Source organism: Solea solea, chromosome 11 (genome assembly GCF_958295425.1).
Source record: "Solea solea chromosome 11, fSolSol10.1, whole genome shotgun sequence".
Lineage (NCBI taxonomy): Eukaryota > Metazoa > Chordata > Actinopteri > Pleuronectiformes > Soleidae > Solea > Solea solea.
Window position 1 is genome coordinate 4,570,707 of NC_081144.1, and position 16,096 is coordinate 4,586,802.

Here is a 16,096-nt window from a genome sequence, read left to right on the forward strand (position 1 = left end):
TCTGCATAAATCTAATCTTGACTATCATAGTGATGCAGATGATGTGCAGATATAGCTGGCAGAGTCTTCAGATGACTACAGTGCAATATAGTCCTTGTGTCATTGTTTACAGCAAGGAAATAATTGGATGAACCAACATTAAATCAAGAGAAATCCGAGGTAATTGTTTTTAGCAATAAAGACAAGCGGACTGCTGTCAGAAAATACCTTGAGTCCTGGTCTCTGCAAACCAAAGACCAAGTCCATAACCTTGGTGTGCTGATATTTAAGCAGTCGTATCAAATCAATAACCAAAACAGCCTTCTATCAGCTTAAAAATATATCCAGAGTCTAAGGTTTTATGTCCCAAACAGACCGTGAGAAACGAATCCGTGCTTTCATCTCAAGTAGGTTCAGCTATTGTAACAGCCTTTGAACAAGACTCCCTAAAAAGGCCATTAAACAGCTGCAACTTATTCAGAATGCTGACGTTCGGGTTTTAATAACCAGAACAAAAAGATCAGACCACATTACTCCAGTTTTAATGTCTTTACACTGGCTTCCAGTCATAATAGAATAGACTTCAAAGTTCTGCTGCTAGTCTACAAACCAATAAATGGTTTAGGTCCACAATACATTAATGACATATTAAAATAATATACACCTCATAGGGCTCTGAGATCTACTAACTTTTGTCCAGACAGTCGAGCCCAGATTTCAAACCAAATATGGCAAAGCAGCATTTAGTCGTTACGCTGCACACAAGTGGAACGAGCCACCAATGAAACCGAAATCAGCACCAAATGTTAATATTTTTAAATCCAGGTAATAAAACAATGCTTATCTCATATGCTCAAGATTGAGCTCTTTTAAAGCATTTTACATTTTAATCTTCTGCACTTTACATTCTATTAATTTTTTTTAATTAATTTTAGAGTAAATGATGGTTTTATGCTGCACTATCACATTTTCTTTCTCTCTTTTTACTATTCTGTACTTCTTTTCCAATTTGTAATTTGTACTTTTATGTAAAGCACATTACATTGAGTTGCCCTTGTGAATGAAATGTGCCATACAAATAAAGCAGCCTTGCCGTTATGGAATATGGTCAAGTTTCTATAGAAAACTAAAAAAATGTTTTATTAAAATTACTTACTAAACAACAATGTCAGTTATGGACTATTGTGACAGTGTTTCCATGCAGGCAGGCCCATCCACATTGAAACCTCTTGACACAGTAGACCATAGTCATAATTGCTTCAGAACTCATCACTGTGACCTAAGGGACAGACACCATCTCATTTTAATGTACAAAGCATTGTTAGGCCTACTAACGTCCAACCTCAACTATCTTAAAACCAAAATCCTTCTGCCACCAAACACACTCACACCACTTAATGCATTTTGAAACTCCCCAAGTCCACACTGAGCTTGGTAAACTACCTTTTATTTGTTGCACCAAACAAGTGGAACAAAGTTTTTTGTGTTTTCAGAACACTTAAAACATTTACTTTGATTGTTGCTCACTGTTCCTGCTTTTAAATACTTTTTGACTTACACATACATTTCTACATAATTTGATTTATTGTTTTTAACTTAATTGTTTTACTTATACTTCTTATTTTATTAATGGATTACCAGGTTTGTCTTCCCGGTCTGTTATAGTCACTAGCAACCCCTCCAGTCACAAGCAAATTTCTGGTTTTAATAATAATAAATAATAAATTCCTGACTAAATATTGTATAGGCCATGTGACACAATGGGGTTAAAAATGTTATTTCATCATCTGAATTTTACCCACAGGCCACATGCGCCCCGCCAATTGATTACATGCAGCCCCCCACTTAAATATCATGTTATAATAAAAACATGGCCCACGACCTCACCTTCTTTTAAACAGTGTGTAGCTGAGGCACAGCTGCCAGCGACAGAATATAATATAATATATGTTTGCTAGCAATGTTTTTATAACAGTAATAATAAGACATTCAGTCATAATTATCACATTATTAAATGTATTACATACAACATTCAATTACATATATAAATAAGCTTGTTAGGGACCACGCTTTCTGGTCACGTAAATGAGCAAACTCGTCCTAGCGCGTTTGTTACATAAAAAATGTGCCAATTTGTACTAGACACATCAAAGGTAAAAAGTTGTTGAAAGGTTTTGCGGATTCAAAAATGGCGTGGCCACAGCAACCCTGGGCACGAAACAGGAAGTGCCCCATAACTTCGGCATACGTTGAGTTCCACCGAATTTCCCGAAACTTGGTGGGAAGATGTTATAGACCAAGACACACAAAAAAGTTGATAGTAACCATGGCCTCAACTCAACAGGAAGCCTGCCTTTTTGAATTCTAGGTGTCCATTGTGGCAATTTGCACCCAACATAAATGAGCTAGACACATCAAAGTCGAAAAGTTGTTGAAAGGTTTTGTGGATTCAAAAGTGAGGTCAGGGGACTGCTGCACTCCCCGATTTGCGTGGGGGACGCGAGGGCCCTATCATTACTGCGGGCGGTCCTAGTTTGGTGTTTTAATTACAGTTGTCCAAATTATTATTGTCTGTTTTTGATATTAATATATTCATTTTGCATCATAAATAGTATTACGAAGTATACGTGTGATATCGCGATGCAATATTGTGTTTTAATTTTAAGCTTGTGCTACTGAGCAATTGTTTTTTTTCCTCAACTTTTTGTTCTCTAGACCGGCCCCCTCCTGACCAGAATAGACACTCATTGGCCCCCAGGTCATTTGAGTTCGCAACCCTGCATGAGAACTTTAAAAGAACAGTGAAGCACCTGTAGATCATATCCAGCTCAAATAAATCTGAAATGCAACAGAGGAACCTCAGAAAAATCATCTAAACATAGCAAGACCATGTAGCTGGGACTTTAAGCTAAACACTGACCCACAGGGTGGTTTGAAGAGTCCACTCACACCAGCTTCCCATATAGAGGCTTACATGATCTACAGAGGCACTGAAAAAGAACAAATACACACATCTGGTGCTGTCTCATAGTCTACATTGTAAGGCTGAAACGTTTAACGCATTATTAATCAATTACTAAATCAATTATTTGGCAGTTGACAAATCAGTTTGAGTGTTTCCTTCATCATTTTTAAAAAGCTCTCTGATTTTTTCCAGCTTCTTAAATGTGAATATTTTCTTGTTTCTTTGCTCCAAAGTAAATCATTTTGATTGACATTTGAGTACATCATTATTGTGAGGTTTGGGAAACACTGATTGATTTTATGGACCAAACTAAACTATAAATGGACAAAATAGTTGTTAGTTGCAGCCTTACTTCATAGTGTTTTTGTCAAAACAAGCTGCATTTCTGGACCAATATATTCATCGTCTCTCCTCTACACGTGGCCAAACCATCTCAACCAGGACCCTCTTTCTTTATTTATGAAGCGCTCAATCTGAGCTGACCCTTGAATATGCTCTCTCAGCAGTTTGATCTGAGAGACATTATCCAAGATTCAGCAACTATGCATGGAACACAATGAGCAAGCACTTGGCAACAGTGGAGAGAACAAAACTCCCTTTTAAACAAACCTGATGGACATAAAATGGACATAAAAATATCAGTTAATCAACAGTGACAGTAAATAATTTGCCATCAATTACTAATGTTAATTTAATGGTACTGGGCTGGTCAAGCATTACGATAAATGTCTATGTGAGGTCTAAATATTATTTCCAGGGCCAAAATATTATACAGCAGCAGCGTAATGGCTTCCAAAAATTTAGCAAAAACATAAAGCCAATATTTCAATAAAGGTACTTTTTTGTTATTTTTATTTGCCACCATGCTACAGCTTAACAATGTCCATGTAGTATACATAAACCTGTAAAATTCAATGCAGACTAAAAAGCTAAACTAAATAAAATCAAATAAATTAAGGACACACGCTCCCATGCGGAAGGATTACCCTACATATTTATATAATACTGGATAAAGGAAGTCAGAGAACGATGCAGGTTTACTGCGTCATCAGGCGAACATTTCCCCTCTGCTTTAGGCCACTGACAAGCAGAGTCCAACTATGAATGAAAACCCTGAATAAACTTGGGGAAGGAAGAGAGGGAGGGAGGAGTATACAAGCAAGTCATTTTCTTCATATAAAACAAGTATGGAGAAAAAACACATTTTATTTTTGTATTGTTATGCTATTTTGTTCGTATATGTGGGTGCGTTTGATGAGGAAGAAACAAGCGTACCTATGTGTGTCATATAATCTAAACACTCATTAATTGGTACAAAAGTCTTATATTCTTACTGATATGCAGTGTCCTTATTTAAGCTATTTGTGCTTACAGATCCAGTGTGTAAGAATCAGTGACATCTAGTGGAGAGACTGCAGATGGGAACAAAGGGAGGAGGAGTACTCCGCTCACTCCTCCCTTTCCCAAGCACATTGGGGTACTACAGTGCCATTTTGCACACCAGAAAGGATGTTATTCTTCTTCATTTGTGCCGTAAGCTTCTGCTGCAAAATGAAAAAAGCAGGCACTGTTTTTTTAAATTCAGACTGCAGGAGAAACACAGCAGTGCAAGATAGCGTCCTCCATAAAAAGCAAGGCCTTTGCATAAACTACATATAAGAGGTTCTTTTTAAAGCAATTAGACATTTTTATAAACATAGTAATGGGTGGGATATACAGCTCCTACAAATAAATCATTCTAAATGTTAAACATTGGACCTTAAAGCTTTATATTGTTTGATACAGAGGATAGACTATATGTTGTGAATTTTATTGCTATAAAATATTCACCCATCACATCGCCGTGACCACCATTACCTCCAGGATGTTTTGGGAGATTCAACTTAAACTTCACATCAACCACATGTCAACTTGATCACTGCCAGCATCCTAGCAGCCTTCACATAACAAGGAATTTCACATTAATGGAGTCAAATCCATTAATTCTCTGTATATAACTGCTATGAAACACTTCCATGGTACAAATTAAATGTGGCAAACATGTGAAAGTACTGTTAAATGAAACATAATAGTACTGGAATACCTAATTTATTAATTTAATTTAATTTAATTTAATTTAATTTAGTTTAATTTAATTTAACTACAAACACCATCTCCATTTTACTTCATAATTTTTATTAAAGCATTATTAAAGCAACCTTTGCCCTTTTCCTGCCATTTTGTCCTCTGCAAGATAAACTCATAATCCCCACATCCCATCTCTCAGTAAAACATTCACGTATTCCGACAAGCCAAGACGCTGCATGAATTCAGGTTTTTTCTTGCTAGAAGTAACTCACACTTTTCAGCAGATTTGATTTGCCTCAAACTACTACCTAACTGCAACCATATTTCTACACTGCATGTACATTAATCACTAAAATCATAATAACTGTCTATCATGTATAACAGTAGTTGTTTTTCATGGCTCATTCAGCAGATGGTTTATTTTAATAGTTCTATCCCAAAGTCTGAGAAATGTTGCATGAAAATTGTAGCTGAAAAGATAATCACTACTACGTATCAAGGAATTCAACATGAAAGGGAGAAAAAAAAGTTATAGAAGATGAATATTGTACATTGACCAGTAATTATTTTCCCATTTCTTTAAGCTACGCATCGTAAAATTTAGCAATATATATTGTTGCTTGTTGCAGCTGAAAATCCCTCACCTCAGCCTTCCCTTCCAGGTGTGTTGGAGAACCAATGTAATATAAAAGGATATTGTAATATGGTTCAAAATAGCTGCATCTTTAGAGTTGACCTGTCTACTGTATAAACATCAAAGGCTATAACTCTGGGATAATGAAAACAATTCATAGGTGATGGGAGTACAATTGTACCTTCACTGAATAATTTCACCTCAATTCTACACATTGGACCTTTAGATGTATTAGGATTTAGTTGTATTTGCAGATATTATAATTAGCTATGACTGTTTTGGTCTGATAGTGTAAATGAACATGTTACAGTACTTTACTTAAAGCTGAATTAATGAGCAGACTTCTTCGTGTATGAATGTGACCACAGTTGGGACAAACAAACCAAGTCACCCTTTTTCTCTTTTCTGTGTTTGCTCAGTTGTTTCCGTGCTTGAATGTGTGCACACACGCAGCAATCGACGTTGTTTTGGGCCCTACAACCTGGATAATCTCCCACACTGCGTAGAATACTAGGGATTCAAGGAGTTGTTCTCTTTGGCTGCATGTTATCTGTTAAGCCAGTAGAGGGCGCTCATGTTTCACAATTAAATGCTTGAAAGTTACTCAAAGTAAAGCACAACAAAAAAACATGCTGAAGAAATTCAGGTTTACAATCACAACATGGAGATATGTTACTAATGAGAAAAGAGAGGGGCAAAAAGAAACTTCCATGGAGAAAATACAAGAATGGATGTTGTGAAATTATTAGCAGCACCTTTCAGAGGCAATAGTCAATGTATTTGTTTAATCCAGACATAATAACCTTTAACTCACTTTCAAAAGCTGAAGATGACCAGTGAGCATTTGAAACAAAGGGTAGAGAATCAGATCCAACATGTTGCTCCAGTGAACACAAACCAGATCAAAGCAAACTTCCTCGTGCAAGTTACACTACATCATGTGGTCACACTGCAACAAAGTTCCCACTGTACTATGTCGACAGAAATTCAGTTTACTCTAATGCTAGTAATTGGTTAATCAAGATGAGAGATTGACTACATTATGGATAAAGAGAAGTTATTTTTGAGGTTTTGGAAAAATTGACATCCCATGTAATGTATAATGACAGATGTTTGTGTAAGGGCAGTAATCATTGTGATATAGAAATATACGAGTGGATTTGCATTGCAAGTTGTGGAAATGGAAAACTGTTATGCATGCCACGCTTCTCGCGCTGCTTTGACTCCGTGAGAGTCTCACTCAGACCTTATTTAGTGGTTTTGCATGATCCAGTTTATGACCTTGCCATTCCAAAACCATTACACAAATGGAAAGCCAAACACGATGTGCACGCTCCCAACACTCGGGGGGGGGGGGGGGGGGGGGGGGATCTGTCAGTTGAGGTGACTTAAATTATTCCAGTGGGGAAACTGATGAGAGGAGACTTTGTCCAGTCCAGTTACTTCAGACCAGTCACGGGCTAACAAGGCTTTTACAAAGATGGAGGTATCAGTGTGTGCTTGTGTTGTGTCACAAAACCAGATGCTCTATGAGCAAAGTGTGGCAGTGATCCTCCTAATAAAGCTCAAGATTTCAAGTGAATGCAGAGACAGGAGGAAGACCGAAAAAAAACAGTTTAGGTAAGAAAAAAGGCTTCAACTCCAAATGCTCCAACCATAAACTATTAATAAAAATAGTAACTATAGAGTTAAGTTAATGAATCCAATACCACCCATCTGTAACAATAATTTACGTCTGAACAGCGTCCCTGTGGTATAGAAAGTAGACAGCTCAAAATGACTCTGATCTGATTCTAAGTGGACAGCTCTAAGTAGAGGTGTGAACACACACAAAAAAAGTTACTGAGGATCCATTTTAGATCTGACTGCAGATTGTGAATGCAAACACATACTTTGCCCCGCTGAAGGACTGCCCACTCAGCTGACGTCCCTGATCTAATACAATCAGTCACATTCATTCACTCCTTATACTCTATAGAAAAAAGGATTCAGTTAGTGCTTGTTGTATAGACAAGAAGTTGTATTTGATCAGTGTGCTGCTTATGCATGTTTTTTTTTATCATCCCACTAACTGTGGAAGTCAAAAACACAGATAGAAGAACTGAGAGGGTCATCATCGAGGATGAGTTTCTACTCACATATTATGTGTGGGTGTTGGAGAGCAAGAAGTGTGCAAAGTCTCACACACACAATTTCAATAAACTCTAAGTACTGGGCAGATATGACAAAATCATAAATGGCTAAAATGTCCGTGACTATTCATCAAGAGGAGAACTCTGGCATAACTATAAATGTATAAATAGTGTATTTCCTCTTTTTTTTGGTTTTGACAGATTTAGGGTAGGTTTTGACACTTAAAAATGAGGGACATTTTGTTACAAGCTATGTGGAAATTATATTTTATATACTCATGGAAAATGCACATTTTAGAAAGGTATAACAATGGGTTTCATCCTTCACGGATATGTCAAACGTCTTCTGCTTTTTGACTAGCACCAAAACTTACAACTTGCCACTGACAATGAGGATGACAGGCTGTACACTCTGAGGTCCTGCAAAAGAAGTATCCACTCCTGTCATGTTTAAAAGATCCCGATACAGTATCGCTCTGAGACAAATGCCACACTTTGCCTCCTGAGTTCAATGATGTCATGTGTGCCACGCCTCCGTTCATCAAGAGAAGACCTCTCTGTCAGAGTACCCTGCCCTGACGACTGCTGGTTAGCAGATGCTGTGTCAGCTTACATCTCCTGACCTCAACCATCACTGAGAACCTGTGAGAGCCTGAAACACAGCAGCTGGAGACGTGACCTCTGCCTGCTGAGCCAACAGCTTAGTCTAGGTTTTCTCCCAAGAGCACATAAAAGATGCACATTCAGAGGCTCATTGGCTCCATGGGGTTACAACCAGAGGCAGCTGAAATGTGGACCAACCAGGGTTCTGATGGACTGCTGTATTAGTACGAGTTTAGTCTGTGGACAAAGAATTGCTGAAACTAGTTGCTAGTTACCTAACCCTCTGTCACTTGACAGGTACGTTTATTTTCTATACTATAAAAAGATATTTAGAGAGATCTGTGTGGATGTTCACCAAAGTATCTGTGTGATGGCTAAAAACATGGGAAAACAATTATGACGTTGTTGGACGTCAAACCAATGCTGTAGTCGTTTTTGTTTGGAAAAATGCACCTAGCACAAAAAACAATATTTGAACTAACACTTGCTAATTTGGCATTTGCACATTCAAGTTGCGAGCAAGCACAGTTCACTCTGAATCAACTTCATTGAGTGAGTGTGAGAGAGCTGGAGAAACAGTTTAATCCAAGATAGAACCTGAATATTTCTATACCCAGGGGCCCCTTTACACCTGGCAATAGAATGTATTTTCTTTGATCAAATAGCGATGGGACAGCACCTCAACAAATGCATTTAAACCTGGTCATCCCCCCCTTACATCACCTGCCTCTCTTCATGTGCAAAAATTTCCAGCAGCAGACTATATGGCGTCACATCCCGTGCGCTACCATATAGCTACAACAACAACGATAGTTGTGAAGTTGCGCTATAGCGTGGACTCTTCTTTGCTTTTCAAAACAGGGAAAGAAGCCGTCTTTGATAAGTGGAGAACCGACGAAAGCAGAGGAGATTGTGCAGTATTGTCACCGCTTTCATGGTAGCTGTGCTACTTTTGTATAAAAGGCCTATTGTTCTTTCACAACAGCTTTGAACCGCCTCCTCAAATTGCTAATATCGCCCAAATCTAAATGCAAACATTTAATAGCCAACTAATACGACATGACGTTGTCATGACTCAACAAGTCCAAGTTGAGTACAAGGATCCAATTACTGCACACAGCTGATTAACTATTAAATCCTGAAATAGGCCAATCAGCTTGGACTACTACGACATGAAACAGGCCACAAAGGCTGAATTTAAACTGCAGGTCCGTATGCTCAAATCCAATGTGCTGCCTAGATTGGACTTTTTGAGGACATCCCAACATTGCCTCTGAAAAGTAACCCATATCTGAAATCTGCATTTACTCGGGTTAACAATTGGGGAGAGAACATACAGGGGGTGGGCTTGGCTACTGAACTGGACATGGTTAAGCCAAAACGTAAGTGATGGCATGAAACCTCAGCACAAGTCCAATGGGTTGAGCCCTCGTCCTCCACTGAACTGGTCAATTTATTTCCACAGATGTGCTTTTTTTTTTCCTGCTTACACCTTCCTGGGTCATATCTGATTTGTGCCATATGGGGGGAAAAGATCACAATTTGGTCACGTCCACCATGCAGTGCAAATGCAGCCAAAATGCCCAATACCTCGAGGCAACGCTTGTGTGTCATTAGTATGCTTGCAGGCTTAAGTGAATGATAAAGATGTGAGTTGTCTAATTGTTGTGAAACTAAATGGGTGATGCAGTTGTGCGATCTCTCAGTTGTGCGATACTGATGTCGGCCTGCAGAACAAATGTCATCACTGAAGATTGAAATTCCACTCTTGTTGACAAGTTGCGCAAACTTGAAAAGGAGGAGAATCTGCACATTGCTCATGATCCAGGGAAACCACAGAAATGACTGAGATAACAAAACTATTCATCGTTGTTGGTGAGTTTGTATGAATACCGAGAGAAATGTGGGGATTTTGCCACCATAACTCCACAAACTTAAAGGTGCTCTGTGTGATTGCTTTGTCTTGTAAACAAAAACAAGTTATTTTCACATTCACTGCTGCTCCTCCAAACACTGTGTATCCTGGGGGTTTCAAAAACTTCATGAACGCATTTCCGCCCTCATCAAATATTTGCAAAGCCAAGATGTTTAATATTTTAAAAGCAGCATTGTTTATATCCATGTTTACTAGCTTGCGGTACTCTTCTTCTCCGTATTTGCTGGCACAATGCAGCATATGTTGGTGTGGTGATCAGATCAGAGGAATAGTGTGAAACCAGAGACAGAACTGTGCTTTGCATCACCCTGTGTGCACATGTGCGTGAGCGTCGTCGTGTGTGGCTTTGACAAACAAAACTGGGAAAAACAGCTCCATGGAGCTGCTGGAGGTAAAAAAAAAAAAAAAAAAACACTCCACGGGGAACCTTTGAAATGTGATTCCTCCTTTCCTTTGTTGTGTAGGTTAGAGGGTCTTGTGTAGTGTGTTCACCCAGAAGTGAAGTTTAAAGTTTAAATTTGTAACAGTTCATGCAAATATGGTACTTTTTTTAATGTTTCAATTTAGGCTTCTTAATTTAAATGAGAAATAATTGCCCGCTGCATTGTTTAACTGAAAAGTATCTGCACAAACACGATTCCTGTTGTATTTATCATTATGCTGTGTTTTGTTTCATGGAGCATATTTTTAAAAGGTAAGATTCAGGTGAAGTGTTTGAAATTTCACACAAGGATTAAAATGAAAAAGTGCCGGTATACAAAGAAAACCACATTAAGTGTGATTTTTTACGTTTCAATATTCTATAATAAAAAAAGATGCTGTTTGTGGTCGAACTGTTTTTGTAGGAAAATGAAGATATGTGGGGTGAATGTGAAGAGGTGGGGATTCAGAATGTAAGGGGCATGTGCTGTATTCATACCGTTTGATCTATTTCAAAAAAAGTAGATCAAACAGTCCCACAGATTCTTTCATCTCTCAGCGCTGTATGCGTGTATGGTGAGCTGTAAAGCAGTTTCTTCCTTTGCTGTGCAGTGAGGACTTTCCTCAGGAGTTCAGGGGGAATGGTTCTTTTTTTTTTTTTAAACACATCTCATTCTTGCTGTTGGGCGGAGTCTTGGTGGAACATCTTTCTTCCATCTGCACTGGTGAATCCTCAAGCCCCTTCTGCAGCAGCAGGAAGTCAACTTGTCCTCCACCATAGCAAAAGCTCAGTCCCAAGTCATTTGGGATCCCCATCTGCTCTGGTAATGGTGTGTTTGTGTAACAACTGGTCGATAACTGTGGATTTGTGTGTGGAGTGTTTGTGATTTAGGCACTGAAAGTTGCAACATCAAGAGAGTTGATGGTGTGAAAAGGAGTTCCACAGGTACCTCAGACCTGGAAAATTGTTTGTGTAACACACGGACAGGGACAGGTGATCGTGTGTATCGATCACTGCACGCAATGTTTTATGCAACTGCCAACAAAGCTACAAAAGTTGAGATGCATCAGCAAAACCATAAGGTTTGAGCATGATGACATTAAGCAAGCATCGCAAAAACCAGTGGTACTTAGAAGTCACGAGAGGTTTGATGCATGTGTCGGTTTGATATCTCCAAACAAGACGTACTGAAACCCTTATTTTTTTACGGTGTGTTTAAAAATCATGAAAGACAACAGAAACGTATGGTTTCATATCACCCGTTTCATTCATGCTGTCATTTTAGTAAATAAGCCCTTAAGCATGTTGTATGAAGTCCACAGTAAAGTGTGCAATCAGCGCTGTGTATAACACGTACCAAAATACTTGTGTGATCAGATCGAGAGTAATCACCCAGGTGCCTAAAGGCTGTACTTTTTTTTGCACATGCACAACCATCTTTCCACAGCAACAGCATCTAACAGTGCCTTTTAACTGAGCTTCAGAGTTAAAAGGCACCATCTCAAAATGTGTTAACATCTACAAAGGGAGTTAAAGAGTGATTTTTGTGTATGTTATGCTTCATACATATATATATAAATGCATATATAAATGTTAGAAACCCATGCATTTTTTCTGAACTCTATTTTTAACAACTAACACTTCCTTGAATTTGTGTTCATCATTCAGTGAATGATATATTCATTTATGTTTTTCAGTGCGAACCTTTGAGTTTGCGAAACACTTCCAGACCAACTGAACATGGAGTCAGTGCTTGAATCCATGGATACCACATGTAGAAAACCCCTGCCTACACAGTAACAACCTACACACAAACACGCATAAAGCGGCTGTGTTGCCTTTTCAACCGTTTCCAGCAATGGAACGTGTTTAAGTGAGTTTGTTTTGTTGAATATTGGAATCCTGACTGGTTTTGTCAAAACATTTAGGACATTGAGCTTCATCAAAGGAACTATAAAAGTGGACATACTTACCCACTGCTGACCCCTGCTACTTATCAGCCATCCCAGAGCGAGGCAGAATGCGTAATTGCTTGTATGACGAGAGATAATTGGTGTTTGAACTGCTGTGTGGTTTGAATGTGTATGAGTAGTGAATGGTACATACACGTTGTGTTTAACATAGGTGATGGTGTGGAAGTGGTCTGAACTTCTGAGCGACTGGGGTCGCAGGCTACGGGAGATGCAGCCTCCTTACTTCCTCCGTCATCTTTCTCCATCGCCTCCTCCTCTCCACCTTCTTCCTCTGCCTTTTGAGCTAACCTCTTGGACATCCTAACTGACCTCTGAACCTGTGACACAAATACACACAGGTCAAAAACAGACACTCAAAACTTGGGGTTTCATACTGTATTTTCACACATCTCAAACGTAGACTGAAAAAGACCCAACTGAACATATACTGCCATCAAGACAGACAACAGCAACAATGCACTGGTAAAGTGAGACGACAGCTAACAGATTGGAGTATGACTGAAAACGCAAAGAAATGTGACAAAAAGTTATGCCCATGCACTGCTGCTGTGCAGATGAACTACTCCGCAGACAAATGTAACGTTGTTTCTGTTCACAAAGCTCAAACAGAGGCACATATGTCAAAATCAATAACAAAAATCAAAAGTTAGACACTGCAGCTTTAAATATATATCTCAATTTCTCTGCCTACATGTTTAAATGTCTTACCTTTGCAGTGGTTTTGGCGGGGGCAGCTTTTTTCTGTGCTTGTCCTCTGGACTTGGGCACCTTTGGGACAGAGAGCGTCTTCATAGTGAAGGCAGCATGCTGAAGGATGCAGTCAGTACCACAGTAAACTGACTCTGGTAAGGGTTGTTTCAAACAGTCGGGTCCAATGCATAGAGGAAGAGAGCTTTCCGTTTTCATCTCAGATTTTATTTCAGGCCTCATCACAGAAGCCTCTTCGTCCTCCTCTTTCTCCTTCTGCTGCTGCTCATCCACCACAGCCTCCTGAAAACAAATTCTCATTTAGACCCTGAGAAAAGACTTCCTTCATGCAAATCAACAACTGACTACTGATTGCATAAGGCTGCAACAATGAATCAATCAATTACTATATTAATTGCTAAGGAGTTTGATAACTGATTAATCTGATTGAGTAATCTGAATTTTATTCTAGGATTTTTCTTTTTAAAAGTCAATATTTTCTGGTTCCTTTGTTCCATATAGGAAAGTTTGGGGTTGGAAAACACTAATCAACATTTTTTGATTTTTATTAAAATAAGTTACACATATACTGGACTGACTTATTATATAGTTCCTGTCACATGTGAGAGAAATATATTCCACCTAAATAATGAACTACAGTTACAAATATAATGCTATTTTTAAATACTTCTTTTTTATTTTTGTGATAGTGAGTGATCTGGAGATCATTGGCAGTCCAAATTAAAGTTTAACCTTGATGGCTTGCTGTTCATCCCTTTCATCTCCTGAGGGACATAGTGTTACACACTCTGGAAAGCTAAGCTCAGGCTCGGGCTCAGATTGAAGTTGGTTCTTGGTTGTGCAGGGGGGGCAGGTATATTCTCGCCCTTGCATCGTCATTTCCCGGCCCTGTGTCTCACTGATACCGATGCAGTCGCCATGAAACCACTCCTGGCAAGTGTCACAGCAGACCATGAACCTAAAAGAGGCGGCAAACAACAATTGTAAGGAAGTGAAACAAACAGATGGCTGAGGTTACAAACCACCTAAAAGGCAGTTCAGTCAAACAGGTTTTGTTACTAAAATTGAGGATCTACCTTTTATTGCGTTTTTGTCGGCAGATGCAGTACAGAGCATTGAGGTCAAAACCCTCACTGTCCAATAAGCTTGAACAATCTCCAGTATTGTTATCGTCTTTCACTTCATCCTCCTCCGGTGCGTCATCATACTGACCAGAAGTTACATCAGTATCATGGTCTAAGCCAGGTTCTATGATTATACAGTCTGAGTTTGATTGCTGTGAAGGACTTGGAGTCTTATCACAGTGATCATATGATATCTCTATTTCAGTGGGACTGTGTTGATGCTGTGGCTGCTCAGATGCATCAACAAACATCACCTCATCATCACTCATATCATCTGCAATGCTTGGCTGAATCTCCACTGCCCTACCCTTCGCTCTGCCTCTCCCTCTCCCTCTCCCTCTTCCCCTACCTCTTCCTCTGCCTCTACCCCTTCCTCTGGCTTTCCCTCTTCCACCTCTCCCACCTTTCGCCTTTGTGGCCCCCTGTCTGCTATTAGATAGCAGCTGCTCCTTCATCTGTATCAGAGTCATTTCATCACTGTCCTCTTCTTGACTGGAAATCAACACCACATCATCACTTCCCACTGCCACATTTTCAGGGGCAATCGGCTGTGAGATTTCCATATCATCCGATGATTCTAAATGATCAGGCTCTTCGGTTTCATCTATAGCCTGCTGAGCTTGGGCCTCAGTGGCATTAGTAGCTTCCAAAAAGTCTGGGACTGTCAGTGTGTCTGGCATGTCCAGTGACAAGCCCTCATTCCCACCAAGCAGTGAGAAGGCAGTGTGGAAAGCAGATCCAAAATCCTGCCATAAGCTTGGGTCAAGGCTGTTTCCTGCAGAAGCTTCTGATGCTGGCTTACTTTCTTCTGATGCAGGTGAGGAAGGAGATGACCATTCAAGGTCATCTATAACACTCTTTGTTGAGCATGTAGCTTTCGGAGTGGTGTGGGTCTCTGCAGTGGTCTGGGGTGTCTGCTTGGTTTGACGACTTCTGCCTCTCCGTAGAGGTGGAGGGCTTATTGTTAGGTCCCCTACTTCTTCCATGAACTCTCTTCTGGCGATGGTTGTCCGCCTAAAGCCCCAGGACTTTTTGACCTGTGAAAGGGTAGGCCTCACACTCAAATCTGCCTCTTCTGTCGGGTTTTGCTGTTCCTCTGTGAAAAAATCCCCCCAAAAAAACAGAAACATACAGGATTGACATAAAGAGAACAAGCATATATTTTATATGTATGTCAACTGCTACGATTTAGTCATAGAAAATATCCCTGTTACCTGTATATGTATCACCTGGGATGCTGTTATTTTCCAGTGGGTCCATACTGAAATCCACAGACAACAATACTGTTAAAACACAGAGAATATGTCAAGATTCCATGAATGCTAGGTCTTGGCATGCTGGATGCAGTCTCCTTGTTTATATCAATGACAAACAGTTAAACTGTTGTCAGTGTGGGCACTTGCCAATATATTCAATTTTAAGTTGTTTTGAAAATACACTACTATTAAAGCTTTCGGAGTTTGAAATTTAGTTTCCGCTGGTTTTGACTTTGATCTTTTTTACATTAGACATTTAGTCGTAGTTAATTGCAGTCCCTGTGCCTGTCAAGACTTT

At 39.4% G+C, this 16,096-nt stretch overlaps 1 protein-coding gene across 3 annotated transcripts in view; it reads right to left on the reverse strand.

Annotated features, from left to right (window-relative positions):
- The window catches only part of si:ch73-181d5.4 (uncharacterized), a 30,548-nt gene that overhangs the window by 13,394 nt on the left and 1,058 nt on the right, over positions 1-16,096 (reverse strand). For 2 of the 3 annotated variants that reach the window (XM_058643863.1, XM_058643861.1), the window contains exons 2-6: positions 15,757-15,803; positions 14,495-15,638; positions 14,151-14,376; positions 13,419-13,700; positions 12,844-13,027 (exon numbers count right to left, since the gene is read on the reverse strand). In XM_058643863.1, the coding sequence (XP_058499846.1) occupies positions 12,844-13,027; positions 13,419-13,700; positions 14,151-14,376; positions 14,495-15,638; positions 15,757-15,802 (1,882 nt within the window). In that variant the 5' untranslated portion in view covers position 15,803. Of the gene's footprint in view, positions 1-12,843; positions 13,028-13,418; positions 13,701-14,150; positions 14,377-14,494; positions 15,639-15,756; positions 15,826-16,096 lie in introns of all 3 variants that reach the window. The other variant, XM_058643862.1, reaches the window with a different exon arrangement.